Genomic DNA, 22,953 nt, shown 5'->3' on the forward strand with positions numbered 1-22,953 from the left:
TGAGGGACAGCAGAGGTGGAACACTGCAAGAAGACAGCTCTCAGCTGGAAAAACACTTTTTGCACACTCTGTGCTGCACTGTAGGCAGCATTCCTCACCACTCCATCTCTACATTCTCTAAGACACCAGAAACCTGACAGTGAGCAACTGTAACTCCAGCTAGAAACACTGATAACTGCAAAACCACCTGCCTACTTGATTCCTGGAGTACCTGAGATAGAAAGATCTCAGTTCATTTTTTCTGAAAATCCTTTAAAATCTGATGCATTATGCAATAAACCTCCATTACAATTTATAAAAGCAGGCAAACCACATTCCATAAAAGGCATTCTTTCCATAGCATTTTGTGACTTTTCATCTCCCATTTCTAAAGTGTTTGTTGCAATCACTAGCTTTCCTCCCACCCTGTTTTTAATGCCCTTAAGCCAGACTCTCAACCCAGCCCATGTTCCAGGGCCAGGGGCTCAGCAAGAAGTGAGAAAGGACACTGGGTCAGCACTTTGGTCTTTCAGGCTATGTAGTCAAACAGCTGTATATCCATGTTTCTGCAGTTAAAAAATCCACCTAACCAGAGACAGAAGAGGTATTTAATGGTGAGGGACATAGCGCAGTAAGGCAATGCTTGCTGTGGACTATCAAATGAATACAAGGAAGAGATGCCAGGATTTTTTTTCTCAGCTTTTCTTGGTTAAAGAGGATTTAAGGACCTGTAAAACCAAGACAAGCCCACCTTTGCATACAGCTACATTGAGTTTGCTACTGAAACTCATTTAGATCCCATCCAAAAGAAATTGACATCATGTCTGTCTCTTAACACACTTCAAATAATCTTCTAACTGTGCCCTGTCTGAGATACATGCAGGTTTGATTTTTAATGTGAGGCTGGGATACAGATCTTTGTGGAATGGTGTTTGAAGTGCCAGTGCTTTCCCCAAAGCAAGTACAATTACTTAGATTTCTCTCTTTATGGATGCTCTTTACTGATCTGTTCATTAAACCCATCTTCAGAATGACCCATCATCCCCATCATCAGCACTGCAGTATGGCAAGACCAAGATTAGTTTTCCACAAGAAAGGAATGCCATCACTTGGTCACCAGCATGGCCATGGTCACCAGCACTTCAACTTGCTCTGTCTTGCCATGTTTCTCTCTAACCTGTCAAGACTGGAGTGACTTCAAGACTTCAGGATATACGCTTATACCCTCAAGTATATACCCCCACTTCAGCAGGTCTCTGGTAGGGAAAAGATGGCCACACATTATTTCCTTAATGAGAAAGGTGGATTTCATGGTCAAAGAGAAAGTGCTATGAACAGGACATCTTTTTAACAGAATACACAGTACCAGAATAAACTAAAACCAGTGTATGTGAAGATTAATTCAGCACATTGCTACTCTTTCACATTTCCTTGCCATCTTCTTTTTCGACAGCAGTGCCCTCCAATTCAAACAAAGCCTGAAAGATTTGTCCCTTACATTGATTTAATGAAGTAACCTGGACTAATACTCATAGATGCTCCACAAGGTGATGTTTTGGGACATGCAAAGTCAGATATTCCTTAGCATGCTCTTAATAGAGAGGGGTTGCTCAGTTAGACCAACAGCTCCTGGTTGTCAGCTAACTATTCTTGTCTTCAAACCCTTGCATTTGCTAGATCTTCTTTAAACCTCACCATGTAAAAATAAGCTACAGATAAAAAAGAAAAGCCCATGAAAGCAAGAACTGCAGGAGGGGCTTAAAGGTAGTTAAAGAAGCTATGAAAGATATACTTAATATATTCTCAGGCCTGAGAATTCAAGTTTTCACAGAACTTAAGATGATATTCAGGGAAAGAGTAATGACATAAAACAACAGCCTTGTTCAGTAGTCTGTATCCTGACTTTACGGCAAATGAAACAACATGTTTGATCTCTTCCTTTTGCAGGAATACCATGTTAAGACTTGAAACTATCTCACCCTAACAATCAACAGCATAAACCCAGTGGAAACTATGCACTTGGCCCTGAGCTAGTAAAAAATACTCCAGGCCACTGATTTGCTTAATTCCCAGCACAGGCTGTGTTATTCCTACATTACTGAAACCAAGCCTGGCACGCTCCATACAGCACCTTCATACCTGCTGGGCCTCTGACAGGCAATATTAAGGTTTATTCATAAGCTACTTCTCAGCAATTGGGTTTAAGGGTTTTCAGGTTTGGTTTGGGGGGCAGGATTCAGGCATTCAGGGATAAGTTGATTTTTAAAGAAAATTACCATTCCAGTAACAATAATGCAGAAAATATCTTCAACTTCAGGGACTGGTTTGACAAACTGCATTAACCATGCTGGGGGAGAAAAATTATCCATGAGAAACAGTTTGGATAGAACAGAGTTTGTGTCTTTGCTTCACTTTAGGATACTTAAGCCAAGGGACCCAGGTTAGGGTATTGCCACATCAGCTAAGAACAGTTTTCTGAGAGGAGGAGGAGAAGGGGAGAGAGAAGAAGAGGTCAAAGAGTCTGTCATAAAGCCAGGCTGGGGAGTGAAACCACAGAAGGAAGCCAGACATCCAAGGCTGAGGCAAGCCTTCCACTGAATAGAAATGAGCAATGTACCTCACCCACACCAGCATCTTCTCCCCGTTTCAAGGAAAGAAACAAAAACTGGACACTAAATCTCACAAGTTTCCAAATGCAAACTGTACATCATCCTTTTACAAAAACCAGACTCCCTCATCTCCACACAATGTCAGTTCTCTGCCAGATTAGCACATGCAGCCACTTTGCACCTTTGCGATAGTTTAAGTCTTTCTGCAACTACCTTGTGCTGGAACTGGAGCACTTCAAACAGAAGCTCCATGAAGGATCCCATGCTCTGCCCCTTTCCAAAGCTTTGGCTCAGTTTAAAAACACACCGACTCATGTATCATCAGTGAATCTGCAAAATGCTCAGAAATCAACTGCTATCAGAGGGCTTATTCACACCCCTGAACCCTGCATGTCAAATTGCTGTGTGCAGCACAAACTTATTTGCAATCTTCTGCAGCTGATGAGAGCTGAAGCAAGCCCACGGAGACCTTCCACCAACAGATTTCCATGACCTGCATGCAGTGCAGCTGGGACACTACACAGTCCAAACGCTGTACATACAAGCTAAAAAAATACCAGTCTTAAAACTATCAAGTTTTGAACTAGACCACACCACACATCTTCCCTCAGTGAGGCAGAACTGCGGTTATAAAGTCAGACTTACTCATATTAACTGAGTTATGTTCAGTCCAGGCTGTAAAACCATGGGTCTAGTTTGGAAATTATCAATACTAGTCAATACTGAGGCATTTTCTTTACGGACTTACAAAGCTAAAGCTCACAGCAGTACAGGAGAAACAGTTTCAGGAACTCGATGACATGTGATTAGGAATCAATAAATTGTAGTTCCATATTCTAGATAAACCAAAACTCATATGCTCACAATTACCAGCATCACCAAACAAAACGTAGGAGTTAGCTTCCTTCCTTCCGCTCTCTCCTACCTCCAAGTTCACTCTTTTTTCAAAGACTTGGAAGAAAACACCATCTACCTGGAACCAACTCCAACTGTGCAAAGCAAAGCGTCCATCACTTCCTTTGTTGCAAGCTGTTCACATTCAGGATGCCTTCCTTAATTTTTCATTTTATGTTTAAAGTACACAAATACAAAAAACTGCATGTAGCTGTTTCCAAGGTGTCCCAGAACACTCCTGGAAGTGAAGACTATAGGAACAAACATAAAGCAGCACATTCAGCAACAGCTCATTCAGCCTGCTTTCAATGAAAGGAGAAGTGACAAGAATGGTGGAGTTTTACTGCTCTATTCAGGAAACATCAAAATCCATCACCTGCAAATGTTTACTGGAAAACATAACTAAATGTCATATAAAACCGTAAAAAGGGCAGTACCTTTCAAAGCACTGCACCCTAAAGCAACCCAAAGTCCTGATTCGTGTTTACCTGTCTTAAAAAAAAGAGAATTCTGGTCAATGTGTCTTAACATGTCTGTGTCAGACCAGCTGTATCTCCAAAGCAGCTGGAGGAACAGCTGTAATGCAGCAGTGTGGTGAAGGTCAGACCAAAACCTAGCTGTCAATGCTACTACTAGTTAGGGAAAGAAACATCTTTAGGGAACCTGAGGAGACAACACTCGGCAGCTGTTACTGACAGGTAAACCAGAGTACAAACTAGTTCCTCAGATAACTCCCAGGATGGACAGGTTTGTGTGTGTCTGGTTTTCCGCACTCGGCTGAACGTGATGTCACAGGCCAAGTCACACCCATGAGTAAGTTCAGAGAGGGAAAAGCGATGGGAGATGGCAGAAGAGAGGTCCCTTCTAAGGAGGTTCAGCAAACTGGCTCCAGACAAAGACCGTACATTCATTAATGCTTCTAGCAGGGCTTCCATACTCAGCCTTTTGTTCAGCTGAGAAAACACAGCAGCTGGAAGTTTGCCTGGATTTCACCGGAGAAAGAAACGTATAAGACACTGAACCAAGTGACAGCCCCATTGGGCCACGATGACTTTTTTCCCCCTAGTCTGCTTTATGAGTAAAACTGCCAATTTTCCAGCTTGTTTTCTTATCCCATCTCAGTTAATAAAGATCCTCCTCTAATCTCTCTCTCATTTCCTTCTTGATCAGATGCCCAGTAGTTTCTTGATTTTAAAACCCGTGCACTTTGGAGCATCTTCAAAGCACCATTGAGGTATTCATTTAGTTTAAAAATCATTTGAAGAAAGTATTATCCCCATTTCATAGCAGAAACTGGCTGAAAGGTTCAAAGTTTATTCATAGTACAAATATTAAAGATGTGCTTCACTTTAAATGGATACGGCTTGTTTAGAAAGAAGCACATGTGGAAGAATTTGATTAATGGAAGAAGTATCAAAGACACAATGTCCACTATGCAGATATGCTTCATAACCTGATGGAGCTCTCATCTGTTTGGAATTGTACCAGGCATCCATGGCTTTGGTCCTGAGGATCCTATTTATTGCAAGGTCAATCACACAGAGGAAACACTAGTGATTTATTAAATGCCAAGCTCCCCTAAACTTGATCATGCAATTTAAGGTTATCTCTGCCAATTCAGGATGCCTTTTCTCCAGGAGGAACCAGCACAGCTATACTAATTTCTTGCTGTCTTCAGCAAGCTGTGCAGTTACTTGCACTGCATCTGAAACGGAAAACTCTTCAAGGAAAACTGAGGATGCTCCAATCACCATCTCCTCTCCTTCACACCCAGCTAACTACCCAGGGTGTGTGTGTGTGTGTGCCTGTTTATTTTTTCCTTTCTAAATACGTGGCCTATTGAAGTGGTTTTAGTACCAGATACAAGAGTAACTTCAGAAAGTTAAAAGTTCATTAAAAAAACCTACAGTGGCAAGGAGCAGAGCTGCAGGCAACACTCCAATCACTTTGTGCCTTCTGGATCATGCACCAGTTTCAGGTCCCAGCCAAGTCTCAAACACTCTGATTTCCATTTGAAAATTGACAGAACAGGTCCAACGGGCCTTACATAGCAAATTTGTCTCCCCATTTGCAAACCTCAGAACTCACAAGCCATCTCAGTCTGTGAGGATGAAAACCACCACAGATTAGGAACCTTATAGGACAAAGATACTTTTTTGGCATTTATTTACTTTAGTAACTGACCCTAGTTCCTGCCCAAGGTTGGTGGGTATAATCCTAGCAATCCCCATCAAATGTACCAGAGAGCAGGTCTAGACTGCTGACAATCCATTTATGAAGTGTTCAGTCACTGCTGGTGAGAAGTGAGTAAAAGCCCCAAGGTCCATAGCACCACAGGCAAAAGTGACACAAGAAGTAATACTGTTTTAAGGAAGATCAAAAAATAGGACGCCCAAAGAAATGGTACCAAATAGTATTTAAAAAGTCACTTGAGGTTTTGAGGGTTACTGTCATGTAACCTCACTTGTGCTTTATAGTATGGATAGATCACAATCTGGGAAACTTGGGGGTTGAAATGGTACCTTCCCCACTAAAACATTTATGTAGAAAACTTAAGTCTCTAACAGCAACACCATATCCACCTCGCCCAGGTGTACCTCTTCACCACAGAGCTACTGGATACATCAAACTACCCTGGCCTTCAATTTTATTCTGTCATTTTTTCCTTTCTTTTTTAAGTGCCATGGTTTAAAATACCATCCACTGATGAAGTATTATGGAGTGAAGTGCTCCTGCCAAAACCTACTTTCTTGGTCATGTCAGGATGGGGGTTAGCGTCTTGAAACACAGAATTAGAGAGGCAGCAAGCCAACATTTTTACAGTGTCTTTTAGGCCAATCTTTATGAACACTTTCATGGTTTTATATTTTCCAGTGAATAAGGGCTTAGAATTCAAAATTAAATGTATACAGGGTTTTTTAATTTGTGGGTAAGGAGTCAAACGGGATGTGAGTGGAAAAGGAGAGGGAATTAGAACCCAACGATTTTGGCCATCCACAGAAAGCTACAGCTTGGTAAGGAAAACCAGGTTAGTTGCTCTCAGACTGGCTTGTTACCTTTCTGGGTTTTCTGTGGCACTTTAGTGGAAAGAAGTTACCAGTTAATTTCTAGTTAGAAATGTTCTGTGTAAGTACAGGAATCCCAACCCCATTCAGAGCAGGAAGCAAACAGTTTTATGAGCTAAACATTCTGAATCCTAGTGACAAACTCCCAAGAACAATGAAGATGCAGGTTACGCTTATTTTTATAGGACAAGAACAAACTCTTGGAGGCTGCCCTGTTTCCTGCCCCTGCAGCCCAGTCTTTTCTCCTTAGTTACCACAAGGAAGCTTAGAGCTGCTACACAGCTTAAAGATCACTTCTTAGTCATTCAACATCTTTATTTGTATAGCACACAAGAAAAGGGGAAAAACAAGCTTCATTTGAACATCGGCAGAGTTGCCCTTCCTTTAAGAAAAAGCAAGAGACAGTGTTCATATTTTCCTCTCTCTTTAAAACCATATGAGATTAGAATCTCTGTGGAGATTTTTCTGCAATCCCATGTCCTGTTTTAACCCAGATCACTGCTAAGTCTTTAGCTGAAAAAGCCACGTGTCAGCACACCCAGAACACAAATCCTGGATGTCCATACGTTCAGGATAGGGAAAGAGCAGAAAAGAGCATTGGCTTGGGAAGATAAGCTGTGTAAGGTATTGCAAAGCAAACCCAAATCCCAGTGCAGCATGCAGTGCAATTGTTCACAGATTGCTGTGGTCAGACTGTTTCTCCGGGGCCTGAGGAATGGAAGGAGACTAAGGTTTTTAAGACAGTCTCTGTTCCAATCTGACAGATCCCTCTGACCTTAAGTTTCATTCTTCCCCTCTCCTGCCCTGGGTTAGCTCCAGGGCTCGGTTGCTGCACAGGTCTAAGGGGGCTGTACAGCATAAAATGCCTTTGGCAGCATTTCTGGCCCAGCTTCTTCATTTTTGTTCTGTTTTTAAAAGTTACTAATAGTTTATTTAAGAGGAGGAGGAAAGAAGAATGTACCCTACATGCCAGGGAAACTTTTTCTTCTGGATTCTCATAGTGGCTCTTTGCCTTAAAAGGGAATCTTTGCTTGGCCTCCGGATGCTCTGCTGTAAACAGTCGGTGCCAAGGCATGGCAGGCATGTTAAGGATGACAAGTGCCATAACATTATTTCATAGAGCTGCTTCTCAACAGAAAGCCCAAAACATTCTGCAGGGGCAAACTGTTTCAGCTGGTGCTGCTGGCAAAGCAAAGAGAACATGGGGCACCTGCACACGCTGTGGCTCTGGTATGTCTGTCTCCCTTTTGTCAGACTGGTGAAGGGTCTGGAGAACAAGTCCAATGAAGAGTGGTAGAGGGAACTGGGATGGTTTAGTCTGGAGGAGGCTCAGGGGGACCTTACTGCTCTCTGCAAATACCTCAAAGGAGCAGAGGGGAGGGTCAGTCTCTTCTCTCAAATAACAAGCAATAGGGTGAGAGGAAACAGCCTTAAGTTGCACCAGAGGAAGTTCAGATTGGATATTAGGAAGAATTTCTTCACTGAGAGGGTTGCCAAGCACTGGAACAGGCTGCACAGGGAGGTGGTGGAGCTAACATCCCTGGAGGTGCTTGAAAGACATGTAAATACGGCACTTAGGAACATGGTTTAGTGGTAGACTTGGCAGTGTTGGGTTTACAGTTGGACTCAATGGTGTTAAGGGCCTCTTCCAACCTAAATGATTCTGATTCTACTTTTCTCCCTCCTCCTCTCCTCCCTTGCATGTAACCTCCCACCACTACCTCAGTGTTTGCCCATAGCAGTGTATCAGCTCCCTATTAACTGCTTTTCAAAGTACAGTGCTGAGCAAGCAAGTATTTGCTGGTGGTCCAGTACCACTGCTGCTGCTGCTCCTCTTCTGCTCAGGATTCCCCATCTTCAATGCAGCTCTGGGAAGCATGGCTATGGAGGCAAGGCCAGGCATGTGAACAGCTCACTTAATGCTGCAGAAATGCAGAGAGTGCATTCTTGTGGTGAAACATGCTGGACTGGAGTTTCCTTTCTTCTCTGGGTTACCTGCCAGAGCTCCTCCCCAGACCCAGAGGAGGTGTCCAGCCTCTCCGCCTGCCTCTGGGGAGGCTCTTCTGACTGTCTAATCCAGGCTGCCCTTCAGTCAGGGGCACACCTAGGAGGGGCCAAGTGGGGCAGAGCTGCAGGGACACCAGGAAGTGACGTCAGATGGGAGATGAACAGATTGTTTATTTCTAGGAGCCCGTGATGCAATTTAGATGAGACACTCACTGGTAGGAACAGCAAATACCCCAATGTTCTTTTTGAAATGTTTTCTTTCAGCTTTGTGCCCCAAAGTGCCCCGAAGTGATGTACGACAGTCCAGATGTTTGGTAATTTGGGGATTAGGAAAGAAAAAGGATACAAATCTTTCCTAATGTTTACTTTCAAGAGCTTGACACAGAGCCAAATCAGGCCTGTGGTAAGAGAGATTCAGCAGGTCACAGACTAACAGTGTTGCAACAGTTAATTTATCCAATGCTCAAACAAGCCATAGAGCAGGACACTGCACCATAGGTGCCCCAGCCTGTGAGAGACATGGGGTAGTGGTTTTGGGGTTTGGTTTTGTTGTTTTTAAGTTCCCAACTGCAGGCAATCTCTGGCTGTCTGACAAAGGAAGACAAAACCCGAGCAGAAAGAGGGCAAATCCCTGCTTGAGAATGTGTCTTGTGGTATATCTCTCCCTGCTTGCAACTCCTCCTCTAGAATGGTATCCTCAGAACAAATCCTGGTATTGTGTAGCAAGGGACAGGAAAGGACGTGCCATGATAACTCTCCAAGGCATCTCTGCCCAGCCCTTCATCAGCTCATCAGCTGAAAACACAGGCTGAAGTTCTGTCCTGGGGTTTGTCTTGTTAACACACAGCTCATTTTACTTCCCAGGCACACACTCCAAACCCATCAGGCCCATACACAATGCCAAGATAAGGATGCTCCTATATCTTTACTTCCCTTAAAGGGAAAGTGTTGTTTGAATTCTAGCAACACAAATGCTTCCTCATCATCCCCCATTGCTAAATATACTCCCATACTGCCAGACAACATGAGCAGGAACCATGTCACCCAGCCACGGATATCTGCATATGTAAATGTTTATATATCTGAACTGGCTCTCCAAGGACCTTTTAAAGTCGGCTGAGATAAATGTTTTTTTCTGTATACTGGGAAATATTTCAGTGCAATGCAGACACCCACAGTACACCTTACATTTCTTTAATTGAAACACTGAGGCAAAGGAGAAGAGCGAGTGGCTCTCAACTGAGCGCAGACAAGGGCAGAGGTATCAGCCTGGCTCTGTTACAGAGGCTGCATGCCGCAGGGGGGAGATCTCCCACAGTACAGAGCCATGAGAACAAGTGATCTGCCCTGAGATCTGAATGCAAGTAGTTTTGGGGTGGCTCTTAACACTCTGGGGAAAATAAACATAGGGTTGTCAGGTTTATTATTATACTACTCAGAATGGTGTTTTTTCAACAGGATTTGAAATTCTGGAGGCCAGAAAAACCTTTTGCAAAGAACAAGGGAAAACTAAAAATAACATACTTGGCAAAACAAGCCTGTACCTCTTTTTTAGGGTTTTTGGCCTCTGCTAACTGAAAGAAGTGAATGTACTGTAGTAAAAGCACAAAATTGTTAATACCTATTCTCTGTATGTTTTCAGACATGTCTGTTAACTTCAGCAGAGATTTATTTATTATCCTGTAATCCTCCACTGGAAGACACTTAGAGTTACTTTGGCTTCTGCGTCATGACTACATTCAAGTGCTGGCAGCAACTGCTCCTCCCTGTTATCTTTCTGGAAGAGCACATGCAGTACGCTTCAGTCCACCTTTGTGGGGAAGGAGTTCACCACCAGAGCCCATATACTACTGAGGACACTGTTATCTTCCAGCCCTTCCAAAGCTCGTGGAGCTGGCAGATTGCAAAGCTATCTTTATATTTCTAAACCAAGCAAAATTGATTTGGAAACCTCACAGCCTCATAAATGTAGGATTTCACAACACAGCTTGCACAGAGTTGCTTTTCAAGATAGAACTGTGCTTTAATTGCTGGGAATTATTTCACCATAGCAACCTGGCTTCAGCAGTCAGACAGGCTTCTTGCTATATAGCCCAAGATACACAAACGCAGAGAGTCTGCTCTGCTCAGAGTTATGAGGGTGCAGGCAGGTTTTGTCTTCGTAAGAGGTGTTTTAGTTCCCTGCTTTTTTGCCTTGCAAGCTCTCTTTGTACAACACATACATTTCTCCAACACTACTAACTAGCTTTAAGTACTGCTGTGGCCTGAAGAAAACCCGCAACAAAGAGAATGTGTGCATGCCAAGCTCACCACCTTACCCACACACCGGTTTGGAAGACAGGTACATGTAAAGTTCAGATTACGAGCACAGTAGACATTTCTCAACTCCCAAAAGTCTACAGAAATGTTTAAGAACGTATTTTATAATCATGCTGTGCAGTCCGAGGCGGCAGCATGGACCATACGGCATTCCCCAAACACTTAACCAGGATACTCACTCTGTGCTCTCAACTCAAGTATTTTTCAACATGGTGCAACATGTCAGCTTGCAGCTGAGCTCAGTCACAGTTGTTGTCTCCCTCCTCGGCTCCCCAGAGGCAGGGAGCAGTAAAGGCCCATGTCTTCTGGCAGGATTGGGCAAATTACAACTATTCAGGCACAAAAAGTGTCTTACACAGGAATGGTAAATTAAGTTATTCTTGTTGGGAAGAGAGTGAAAACAAATTAATCACCTGCCTTGCTACTACAGTCCCACCTTTGAAGATGTCACCTGTATGTAATCCCACAGTAAGCAGGAGTTCAGCAGCTGAACCCTTCACATTAACACCATGTGGTTTACACCTAAAAACAATGTGGTTTAATAGGACAGAAAAGTGCTCGGGCATGCCACAACTGAGCGTGAACATAGAAACACGGGTAACAATACAGCTACTGCACACAGCTTCCAGGAGCTATTTTGTAGGAGCTTCGGTAAACAACAAACTCAAGTTGTTTTCACTATTCACAACCAATTCTGGGTGCCAGCACCTGTAAGCTCAACTTTAAAGCATCTGTACCAGCACACACATGTGCACCTCATTACACTGAGACACAGCTGGGAGGAATTCACTTACCTACCCAGTCATTAGTTATTGAACAGGTTGGGCAAAGAAATACCAATGTGAAGAATCAGCATCACCTGAAATTCTCATCCACTGTATCAAGCTCCAATATCTCTCGCACTTTAACTACAGCATTTTAATTAGGAAGGATTTAGAAATGAGCACTAGTCAAGGTCAGTTCTCCCTCTATGGCAGCTGTGAAGATCAAAATGTTTTTTTTCATTCTGTTAGTATTTTGGCTTTGATTTAAGCCACCTCTCCTGCCACGCGCCTTAGATCAGATCCATGATGAGAAGTGCCTTTCAGTTTAGTAGAAACTACCTTGTTAAACAAAAAAACCTGAAAGCCATAGTTAGAAGGCATAAACTGTGCCTCTTCATAGGGTAAGAGTTAATGATAAACGGAATCAAAGAATTACCTTAATTAGGTAACTTGTGTTATCAAACAGTACGTACAAAACATTCACTATTCTAACCATGCAGTCTACTTTTAAACTTTAACAGGATGATGCAACGTGCTCTGTTCAGTTCTGTCACCAACAGCACGTGGCTGCTTCAGTCCATTCGAGGAAACAGCAAATTAGAGTTTTGCTTTTTGCAGAGTAGAAGAAGAAAACTCTATTTAAAACACAAACTCGATGAAACCCCAGGCCAAAGTAAAGAAGATCTGAATGACTGATTAAAAAAAACCCTGTAGGGTAGATAATAGTTTAATTACTGGTACAGTTAGATCAGCCACTGTTCATTAGCTCACGGGACAGCAGCGATTCCCAACCCTAATTTATTACTTCTCAGGATATACCAAGGGAGACCGAGCAGTTTAAGTAAAGCACCTCCACAGACACGTACTGATCCATTAGCAGGCAGAAAAACCCCAAAACACAGGTACAGTCAAACTTGTAGTGTCACCTTCAAGGGCTTGCTGAAATACAAACTCATCCTTTAATTAAATGCTGAAAGTGCAGCCAAGAGATTGCTTAAGGAAAACTGGTAATTTTCAAAAATAAATGTTAAAATTAGAGGCACAGTTGTGTGCTGGATGTGTTTCATTCCCTTGGCTGCACGTGCAAATGGCAAGCAATGATTTTAACTCCTCATGTAGACTCAGTTCATATAAGCACAGATCAACACCTAAGATTCTTCCTCAAAACACAACATGAAGTTGGGCTTTTACATTGGCCTTTGCAACCCAACATCACACCTCAAATCAAGGGATGACTGTGACCAGCTCACTCCCTTCAAACACAGCCTGCACTGCCCACCTGAGAAACTCAGTTTCAATTCCTGGCAGCAAGCAGCAGTTCATACTGGTTTTGCAGAGGTGTAACCATACTACTTGTGTGCAGCTGCATTAGTAGTTTCACCACGAGGAAATGAAAGTCCCTAAATAGTGAAGAAGTCTGTCTCTGGAGGAGTTTAGTATCACTGCTGGGTGATCGAGTTACCTCTCAATTCTCTACTTCAAAAACCAATAGAAATTAAAAAGCTTGTAACTGAGGTCACTTAACAGATAGGTTAGCTTGACTACTAAATAAGATGTATGGATTTAAAAATCTTTGTATTTGAATGATGCACCTATAGAGATGAAAAAAGCACTGTATGCTGAAAACCAGAAAAACGTGTATCTCAGTTGAGACAGAATATAGTTTCTCCTGTCCCACACAGATGGCACTCTCAAGACCCCAGTTTTATCTTTTCCCTGCACAGGTTTGTTCTGAAGAAGTAAAGCAGTCACATCAAAATCAAGGACTTTGTGTAATGAAGAATCAGCAAAACCTCGTTTGCCACAGTTTCCTTCCCCCTGTCTTGCCAAATGCATCCTGCTGATTTATCAGCACTTACCCTGTAAGGCTCTGGTGTTCTGAATCTGGAATGTGCATTCACATGAGATTGAGGAGGAGATCTGGGTTGACTGGACTGTGAGTCAAGGTACACCTCATGTCATCCCTCCTGCGTGTGAATTGTTATAAATCACCATGAAGAAGCGCAAGCCTTCGTTCTTCATTAACTCCATGCATTTTGTATGTGTGCCAAAATTATCTTTTGCAGATACTAAGCTGTCCTAAGAGTTTCACTGTTCTGTCACTACCTGCCCTCTGAGGACAGCTGCATTCATTGCTGACTCCTCCTTTTTGAAAATAAAGGGAATTACACAGGCATCCACAATGTTCCTTTTACCTGGGGAGCATCCGCTACCACCAGCCCCTGCTGTTTGAGCAAAAGCACTTCTAGAGCTATGTCAGTGGCAGACAGGAATTAACTTGGAAAACTCACAGAGCAGCATTTTCTGACACATTAAAACAACTCAGCTCCAGTGTTAATTAATTCATTAATGCCAACAAGTGGCATTTTTCTTCAGAAAGCTGGAAGAAAGGGTTAATCCATATATCTCATACCTTTCTAGGGAGTATGTGCTGGCAGCTCTTAAAAGAAAATCAACATCTCATCTTCTCTGACAGCAATTTGCTGAAGTCTTAGTTAAGATTCTGTTGAGCCCCAGAGCACCAGGGATTAAGAAAAAGGATTAGAAAATCCCCCTCAACAAAAGAACACTTTATTACACTCAGTTTTGGTGTAGTCACAGAAATATGTATGACAGGGGAACAGATACACTTTGTCTTAGCCATCTTAGAGCAACAACTGGCGGGAGCCCACCTTCCTAACACCACAGCTCTTCGCCAAAGATCAAGAATGGCAAAAGAAAAGGATATTTTTTTTCCTCCTACAAGCGTAGCTGGTAAAGACCTTGGGGTGCACCACAGACAGGTTGAGATAACAGAGAACAGTACACAGAAATTAAGTGTGAAATTGATACTTTCTCCTTAAAGAGCAGCACCAGAATCATGGGCTATTATAACAGGAAGCAAAGAGCCAAACCAGGAATTGTAATTAGCTCACAAACGGATGGATGTTGCACGCTCACACTTTTGCAAGTATATAAACTGAAATCATCTTCCAGGCAGAAACAAGCAGCTAAAATCTGGAGCAAATCCTACAGTGAAACAGATGCACACCAAGGAAATGAGATAAAAGAAGGGTAAATAACTTCAGTTTGATATTACAACCCAATCTATTCTTTTTAAAGTGGCTGGGGGGGAATCTTCAGATAAAAGCAGCATACTTTTGCCCCTAACCCAGAGGAAAAACTCACCTTATTAAACCCTGGGCAGGTGCCCTTCCCATATTAGCTCTGGAGACACCTTACAGGATTATTTCAACACAAAGAATTTTAGCAGTCCTCTCCCTCTGGCTATCACTTCATAGGATGCAGAACGTGTAACCAAAACACAGCTCAATGCTGTAAATACCTCTGAAGAAAGGCACTGACTTTATTAAGTTAATACATTGTACGAGGTTCACCAACTTTCATAAATGCACCAGGGTCATGACAAGTGAACAGGTGAACAACAGGCGACTATCCCAAAGAAATGGAGGAGTAAAGAACCCACAGTAATGAATATTCTTATATCTAACCTGAACTTCCCCTGTTTAAGTTTGAACCTGTTACCTCTCATCTTATCACTACAGTCTCTAATGAAGAGTCCCTCCCCAGCATCCCTGTAGGCCCCCTTCAGATACTGGAAGGCTGCTATGAGGTCTCCATGCAGCCTTCTCCAGGCTGAACAGCCCCAGCTTTCTCAGCCTGTCCACCAGGCTGGCCAGGCCACTCAAGCCCACCTCCACTGCAGCCCGCAGTCCTCAGGACAGGACACTTGCATCAAAGAACCATCTCCACAGCACATCTGTGCTTTCATATGCACAGAGGAGCTACCGCAAAGCCCCTTCTGCCTGGTCACACCTTGCCAAAGAACAGGATGTTACTGTCCTGGTGTCACTGGTCCTTTACAAGTAGCTGGGCGAGTCTTGAAAGGCTGTCCTAGAACAAGGAACCACCTCCTGTTACAGAAATGCTCAGTAAAACACAGCACGACAACTGGTGATGTCAGTTACCCTGAACCATAAACATTTTGAACTATTTTGGTACAATGGAAAGTTGTGGGAGGGAGAAAGGAAAAGAACAGGATAAAAATAACTGATATCGTTCTGAAGAGCACTTTGCCTACAAGTCCTTTCCTTAAAAGCCCCTTCCCACGTTGCCCTCCTTCCTTCTCTCCACCTGTTCTCAGATTCCTGCAATAATCAGATTAACATTAAATGAGGCTCTTCCTAATTACTCTCTAACACTACAAACCAGACTAAATTGTCTTAAAAATGTTTCTACCTGAATTAGGATAACACAGCATAGTTTTGGATGTTTTTAATACTTGCTTTAGTCCTGTCAATACACACGAGCATCACATACAACTGTCTTCAGCAACGAGAGTCAAGGCAGTGGAGAAGAGGCAGTCACACCAAACACTCTTCTTCTACCCACCTTATGTGGGTTTTCATGAACATGTCTAAACAGGACTTTGCATAATCACTTAAAAACCAGAATCCAAGATCAGATGCAACCTGGTTTCTTCCTAATCTCATGTCCTGGTTTCAGCTGCCAGGAACTATTTGAGGAATAAGCAAGGAATTTAATTTTTGAAAAATTCCTAAGTGCTGGATGTGGTAAAACACAGCACCATCCAAGCTGCCAACACAAACCTGCTCATTCACCTGACTGAAGCAATCATTACCACACTATCACTGGAGACAAATTACTACACTTGAAAAGCACCTGTAAAAATCACACTTTGTTGGTAATGCCAATGCACACCTACGCAAGGAGGGTGGGGGGTTATTTATTGCTTAGTATCCAAATCAATTCCTGTGCATTGCTGTAAGGAGGGAGGCTTTCTTGAGAAAGAGAAGTTTTCAGTTATCTATTCCCACACTCATCCTGGGCTGTGTGCACACATAAACCACACTGTACGTTATCAGAATTCATTACACAATGCCATCACAACTCTGTAGCCTGCACCATTCCTCTTTCCTGACACCGTATCACTGATTAGTAGTCAACTATCCCAGAGGGACTTGGTTTCACTGGAAATTTAAGACGAAATGCACTGGCTACGAAGCTGCATGAGCAGCAGTCTCTAAAAATCACAGGACCCAAAGTGCCACAGCACGGCAAATGTGCTGCAGTTCTGAGCCACTCTCAAGTGCCTGAATTCAGGTTCAAGCACTGGCACAGGCAATGAACACTGTCCTGAAGTCACCAACACGTTGCTCTGAAGAACACTTATGATCAGCTCAGTTATCCACTGGGACCAGAGAGGGACCTCTCATGTAGCTGAGTCTTCCTTCTGCTTGTGCTGCCTGAGGCCAGTAAAAAGCAAACCTCTGCAAGGAAGCCAGCAGTAATCAGCTCCATCACAAAAGTGAAACAAATAATGCTAAAAAGCAGAATAATATTCCACGTTTTCACATTGCACATTTTTCCCCTTTTCCCTTCTACCTCTCTCTGGAGCCACCAACTTGCAGAAAACAGAACAAAGAAAAAAAAAAAACAACAGGAAAACTGTGTGCATCTTGGGTTTTTTCCCCTCCCTAACCATGGGCTAAATAATTACACAATTCATTACATGAGACAGGAAAAATTATATTAACCTATTTCAAAAACATCTGAAGTGAAACGAAAGCCCTAATTAAACGCTGCGCTAAGGAATACACAGAACTTCACCTCGGCTATGCTGTGATTAATTATAAGGGGAGATGACACTTTTCTAATGGTATTTTAATATTTTTTAATCATTACAAGTGTGTAGTCTTGGCCCCATCCCTGAAATGTTAAACACAGTCTACTAGCCCATATGATGAAAGATACAAGCATCTCCAGAGTTCTTCATAGCTGAATCACTAATAATTTAAAGGAGTAATAAACCTAACAGTAGCTTTCATAAAAAATTAATTAGAAATGCTGAGAGCACATCTGTTGCTTTTGTTACCTTCCCACCCCCTTTCTGGTGCATTTGTCTTTCCTCACACTCTTAAACTCTTTTGAGGGCTACTGCTTCTTCTTGCAAAGCCTTTTTGCTTCCACACACTTCCCTCCATGCTTCCTCTCCGTACCCATTTTTCCTTTGGCAGCTGTTAGTACTAGTGACACTCTTTGGCACAGAGCTGCTACAAGGGCTCAGATCTACTAACTAATGAAAACAACTTGTATGTTAAAAGCTTCAAGAGTGAGTTACTTGTAAGTACACGCAACTCATGTAAATGATGTACAATGAATTTTCTATGGAGGAAAATCATACTGCCTGACCATCGTACCGGAACAACTGAGCTTCACAATTCACAGACAAGACGGAAAGAGAAATGGGGCACTCTGAAGAGAAGACGGGCACCCTGCTCTTTGTCTACTGTGAATTCCTGCGAGGCTTTGGCAGCCTGTGGAGGGTGGAGGATGGGTGGGGGCAGTGATGATGACAGTTCCCAGTTATGCCTGAGAAAAAAGCCTAAAATGCAGTAGGCTGTTAATAACTCCATGCTACACGCAAGCAAGACACCCTCTGTCCTCATCAAGCCATTTGCAGACCTGATCAACAGAAGAAAAATTACTTTGTCCAAAGTTTAGTATTGATTCATTTCTGTACAGACCACACAAAACTCAGCAGTGTTTCAGGTGGCCAGGCTTAAAAGTGTTATCTGATACCCTCTGTCCCACACTTACTCCGAAGTAGAAGCTAAACCATGACAGTAATGTGAAATCATTTAACTTCGTATGACTACGATGTAAGTGCTAACAAGTGAGCTGGTCATGCTGTACTGGGCTGGCATCGCACCTCTGCATTCAACCACATCTTTAAGTTCCCTGCTCTTCTCCACAGACAATTAAATGGAGAAAGCTCAGCTGCAGATGCCCATGTTCAAAGAAATCCCACCACAGCTGTCACCAACAAGCCACCATTTTCAGCCTAAACGAGCTCCCATGAGGCTTGTTCTTCCACCACCATTGGGCTCCCACTTTTTTAAGCACAAATACCCAATTTATGCAATAAGGAAACTTTGATTTGACTTCCTATTTATCTAGGCTCCTAGCTAGTGCCTGTGCTCTTACACTAAGCTCTTTGCCAAATAGGATGAGTTTATGTTGTACAGAACAAAAACTGAAAAGCAAGATGAAGGAACACAGATACGGTCAGATAATGCACCCATTTGAGAAATAAGAGAACCAGTTTCTGTGACTTTGCATTTCTCTCTAAAGGATGCAAAAAGAGATAATCCAGAATGGAAAGACACATTGAAAAACCCTCTGCTACAAAACAGTAATCGCTCCCACCTAGGAGCAGCTTAGTAAAATGTAGTTACACTATTAACTCCCAAGCCCAAAACATTTCATGCACAACAATGACTTTTTCCTGCATTCACAACAGTTTTATGGTATATGTAGGAAATAAAAACCAGAAAACAAACACAAAATTATGCACAATTTCTGCACGTCCTCCAGCTGGAGCAGAAAGGACAAGGTTATGAACACATACACTGAAAAATCATTAAAATATATGTTCCACTGCTAAGTTACAGGAAGTCACCTATACTTTAGAACAAACTGCTATAGACGCTGAACAAAAGGTTTGGCAATTCTTGCCTACAGAGGCACCCATCTATTTACATCTGGGAGTGCTGCCAACAGAACAGCTACCAAAAACTTCAAAAGGTTCACAGCATGAATAGCAAGCCACTGGCCAAAGGATTTTATGATATGACCAGCTGTGTAACACCACACAGAATCATAGACACACCGCCCCAAAAAACGCAAAGAAAGGACATTAAACTCGTTAAAAAGCTGAACGAGAAAACTGAAATCCTTAAACTAATGTCTTTTACAGGAAAGGATTGGGGGTGGGGGTGGAGGACGACCCGACACAACAAGTCCTGCAATACAGCACTTGTTCAAGCGCAACTCCGAGCAGCGCTTCTCACTAAGCCTACTTAAACTACAGAAGTTCACGGGGCTTAAAGTCACAGCCAGAGCTCAGCCGTTTTGTGAGCAGAACGAGCTGCTTTAACAAACAGCTCCCCTAAACTGCTGGGGAGAGAAGAGACATGAGGCAACAGAAGAGCGAGATAATGTTTCTGTTGACAAACATCTAACAATTGGCAGCAGACAGCAGGGAACAGGGACAAATCAAAGCTTGCCAAATAAAGTTGCGCCAGAGGAACAAGGCTCCTTTTGGAGCAGCACTGTCATTCTTCACAGACCCCAGACAAACATCTGAACACAACCAAAATAAAGAGCTGCAGTTGTTGAAGAGCAAGGCTGCTAATCCTAATATTTGTGGTGATGTTTTTCCCTGCAAAGCAGAAAGGGTCAGAACTCCTCTGAATCAAATTACTGCACATCCTTTGCCAAAGAGTCTGGTTTTGGTCTCAGCAGTCACACACGCCTCAGTGTTCACACAAGTCCTTTCGAGCTACATGAGCAATATTTTCCCCTCATCCTACAAAATTTCTGTAGAAAACATGCCAAAGCATATGTAGCGACTTGGTCAGGCTCCTTATTCAGGAAACCAGGACCTTCACTGACTGCTTACGTCCTGGAAATTTAGTTCTCATGGAGCACAAACAAAACTTGACTGCAGTATTATGGGTGGACAAATCTTTCTAAGCAGCTACTGCCATTCCAACTTCCACCCTCCCGGATTGCTACACAAGATCCGGAGGGAGCCAAAGCTGCCTCCCTCCCCCAGACACGAGAGAGGCCGAGCGGAGCAAGGCGCCCGGGCCAAGTTAACTTGAGCTCCAGCTCCCTTCTCCCGGGGGCCGCACACGCGTTCTGGGGCCGACCCCGCAGCCGCGCTGCCCGCCCGCCGCTCCCGTCCTTACCGCAGCACTTTGCCCACCGCCTGCAAGACCATCTTGCAGCTTAATCCGGGTTTGGGACTCTGTGCGAGGCCGGGCCGGTCAGCGGGGAGGCTGCCGTGATCCCCAACCATGGTACAGCAGGCGGGAGGAGCCCGGCGCAGCCCAGCAGGGACACGCCGCGGGCTGGGCTCGGCACGGCCCCGGCTCCCGACACTGCCCCCGCCGAGCGCCCCGCTCCGCACGGGCCCGGCCCCGCCAATGAGCGGCGGCGCAGGGGGCAGGCGGCGGCCGTGCCTCCTCCCCCGGCACCGCCCCCAGGAGGCCGCGCACGGTCAGCGGGGCCCGGCTGCAGCTGCGGCTCCTGCTCCGGGCCCGGGCGCTCCGGGGCTCCACTGCACGTCAGCTTCAGCAGGCGGCAGGGCAGAAGGCAGAAAGCACCCGGCCCTGGCCCTACACAAATCCAAGCAGCACAGCCCAAAACGAGCACCACCATCGGTAATAACCTGAGACGTCTTTTGGCAGCCAAAAAGAAAGGCTGCGGATTTGCTGGGCACGGGGCAAACACGATGCTAGTGATGAGCAATACAGGCCCCATCTGTAACAGGGCCACACCGGACTTCTGGTGAGAAATGGGAATAACACCACCTTTAATGAGCTAGGGTTTGGGCTGTGTGCTCAGGACTGTGACAAGCAAGGGCATGGGCTAGCCCAAGAGCAAAGCTAGATAGGTTCTGCCACAAACAGCCCAGCAATGACATCAAAACCTTTGTCAGAGGGGTTTAAACTGAGGAAGAGTGGAGAACAGTAAAACTATAAACAGCAAGAGACTTGCCACTATGACCAGTTAAGGACAGGCGCTTGGATAATGGTCCTCAAAGGACAAGCAGCATCCTCCAACACAAGGTCTCTTGTGACAGACTAGCAGTTTTACACTGAGAAGCTATTTGTCATGAGTTTTCCTAACAGACCTTAGAAAGGTGCTGTATGTGCAACTCCTTGGTCACTCCACACACATTCTGGACAGGCAGCTGTGCCCACAGCTTGCTGATGTAGCACTCAGAGCCAAATCATAACAAACCCCTGAGAGCTCTAGTGAGACACGATCTAGAACACAAAACCCTGAGGACATCACTTACTCTGACAAGCTAAAACCCGATGTGTGACATCTTGGACAAAACAGTGGTTTTGCCGTTTCTGGCAGGGGCGGCTGCAGTCGGAAGGAAGGGTATAGCCAAACGTTCAGGGTGTACCCAGTCATGTGCAGCCAAGCACTCCAGCTGGTTCACCAAAAGGGCATCTTCCCCTGTAAACCGACAGCCACCAGACTTGTTGAATTAGACTTAGCACAGTCACACCATTGCTGCTATCACCAACCTGGCATCCCTTGGTCAAAGTTGGTGGGAATGTGGCCGCTGCTGGGACAAAGCCATGAAAAACTGCAGCCACATGAGGAGAAATAACCTGCACCCAAAGCACCGACCCAGGCAGTGGTGTCGCCTTGTGTCGGTTCGTCTTTCAGTCACACGTCCCAGTTGGGCCTCCACACCCTTGTGAACCAGGAGGTATTTTTATTCCCACTCTCCCAGCAATCCACTTCAGCTGGAGTTTTAATGACTTCACTGATAGCACACAGGAAGCCTGCAGCTCAGCACAGCTCAGCTTTCACTCCGCAGCCCAGCGCTTCATACAGAAGATTATCCAACCCTGGAAAAATCTGATGCTCACTCAATCTTTTCCCCGAGTAACAGCAACTTGTCACAGTAACATTAAAAAGCAAGGAGTCCTGGCAAACAGAGGAAGGACACCTGCCAAGAGAGCAGTCACCCTCAGTTCGTTCACCAGTGAAATCTGCACAAAGAGAATCTTGTTTGTTACAAACCCACCCTAAAACCAACAAGCTGGTGATATAAAGCAGCTTAAGTTTTCAAAAAAGTCTGTCTATCCAAAGTAAATTAAAGAAAAATCCAGGGGTCAAACCAAAATAAATACAGCTCTGTGGTCGTGCAGTTGTATTAGGAAAGCTGGCCTCTCAGTGACTCTGACAGCCAAACATTTGCTCTTCAGAGATGGAGCTTCAATGACCCCACACAGGTTAGGAGCTGATGCTCTGCTGTTAAAACTTATAGATCAACTGAAATAGAATTTTTAAACCTGGTATCTTTTTGCTTTGACCTAGATAAATGACCCACTTCTCTATTCTGTTAGCTTCTGTATCAAACAGATGCCTTTCCCATTCCTTAACAGGGAAAGGGTCTCCACAGTACCCCTTCCAGCCTCTCCTCCACCTATCATTTTTCCTCCATTCAAGCTGCATGCTATAGATTACCTGTAGTACTGGATTCTGTGCAAGCTGTGGGAAAGCCCACCAGCATGTCAAAGTCAGTTTTAAATGCTTCAAAATAATAAAAATGAAATGAGGTTGTTATAGGAAGCACAACTTAAGCATGCACGTTTTATTGATATGGCATTAACATAAGTAATTTAAAACGTACAAGCAGTATGGATTCTCACACTTTAACAAGATTCAGAGCACATGTGCAGACACAAATGGGTGTGCTTG

The 22,953-nt window shown here is 43.9% G+C and overlaps 1 protein-coding gene across 4 annotated transcripts in view; it reads right to left on the reverse strand.

Annotated features, from left to right (window-relative positions):
* Nucleotides 1-22,953, reverse strand: part of MOB2 (MOB kinase activator 2) — a 113,621-nt gene that overhangs the window by 11,160 nt on the left and 79,508 nt on the right. The window contains exon 1 of one of the 4 annotated variants that reach the window (XM_034062190.1): nt 20,415-20,610. The exons of the other annotated variants lie outside the window; for them this stretch is intronic. Within the exon in view, the coding sequence (XP_033918081.1) occupies nt 20,415-20,524 (110 nt within the window). The 5' untranslated portion in view covers nt 20,525-20,610. Of the gene's footprint in view, nt 1-20,414; nt 20,611-22,953 lie in introns of those variants that run through there. 4 annotated transcript variants of the gene reach the window in all.

Source organism: Melopsittacus undulatus, chromosome 4 (genome assembly GCF_012275295.1).
Source record: "Melopsittacus undulatus isolate bMelUnd1 chromosome 4, bMelUnd1.mat.Z, whole genome shotgun sequence".
Classification (NCBI taxonomy): Eukaryota; Metazoa; Chordata; class Aves; order Psittaciformes; family Psittaculidae; genus Melopsittacus; species Melopsittacus undulatus.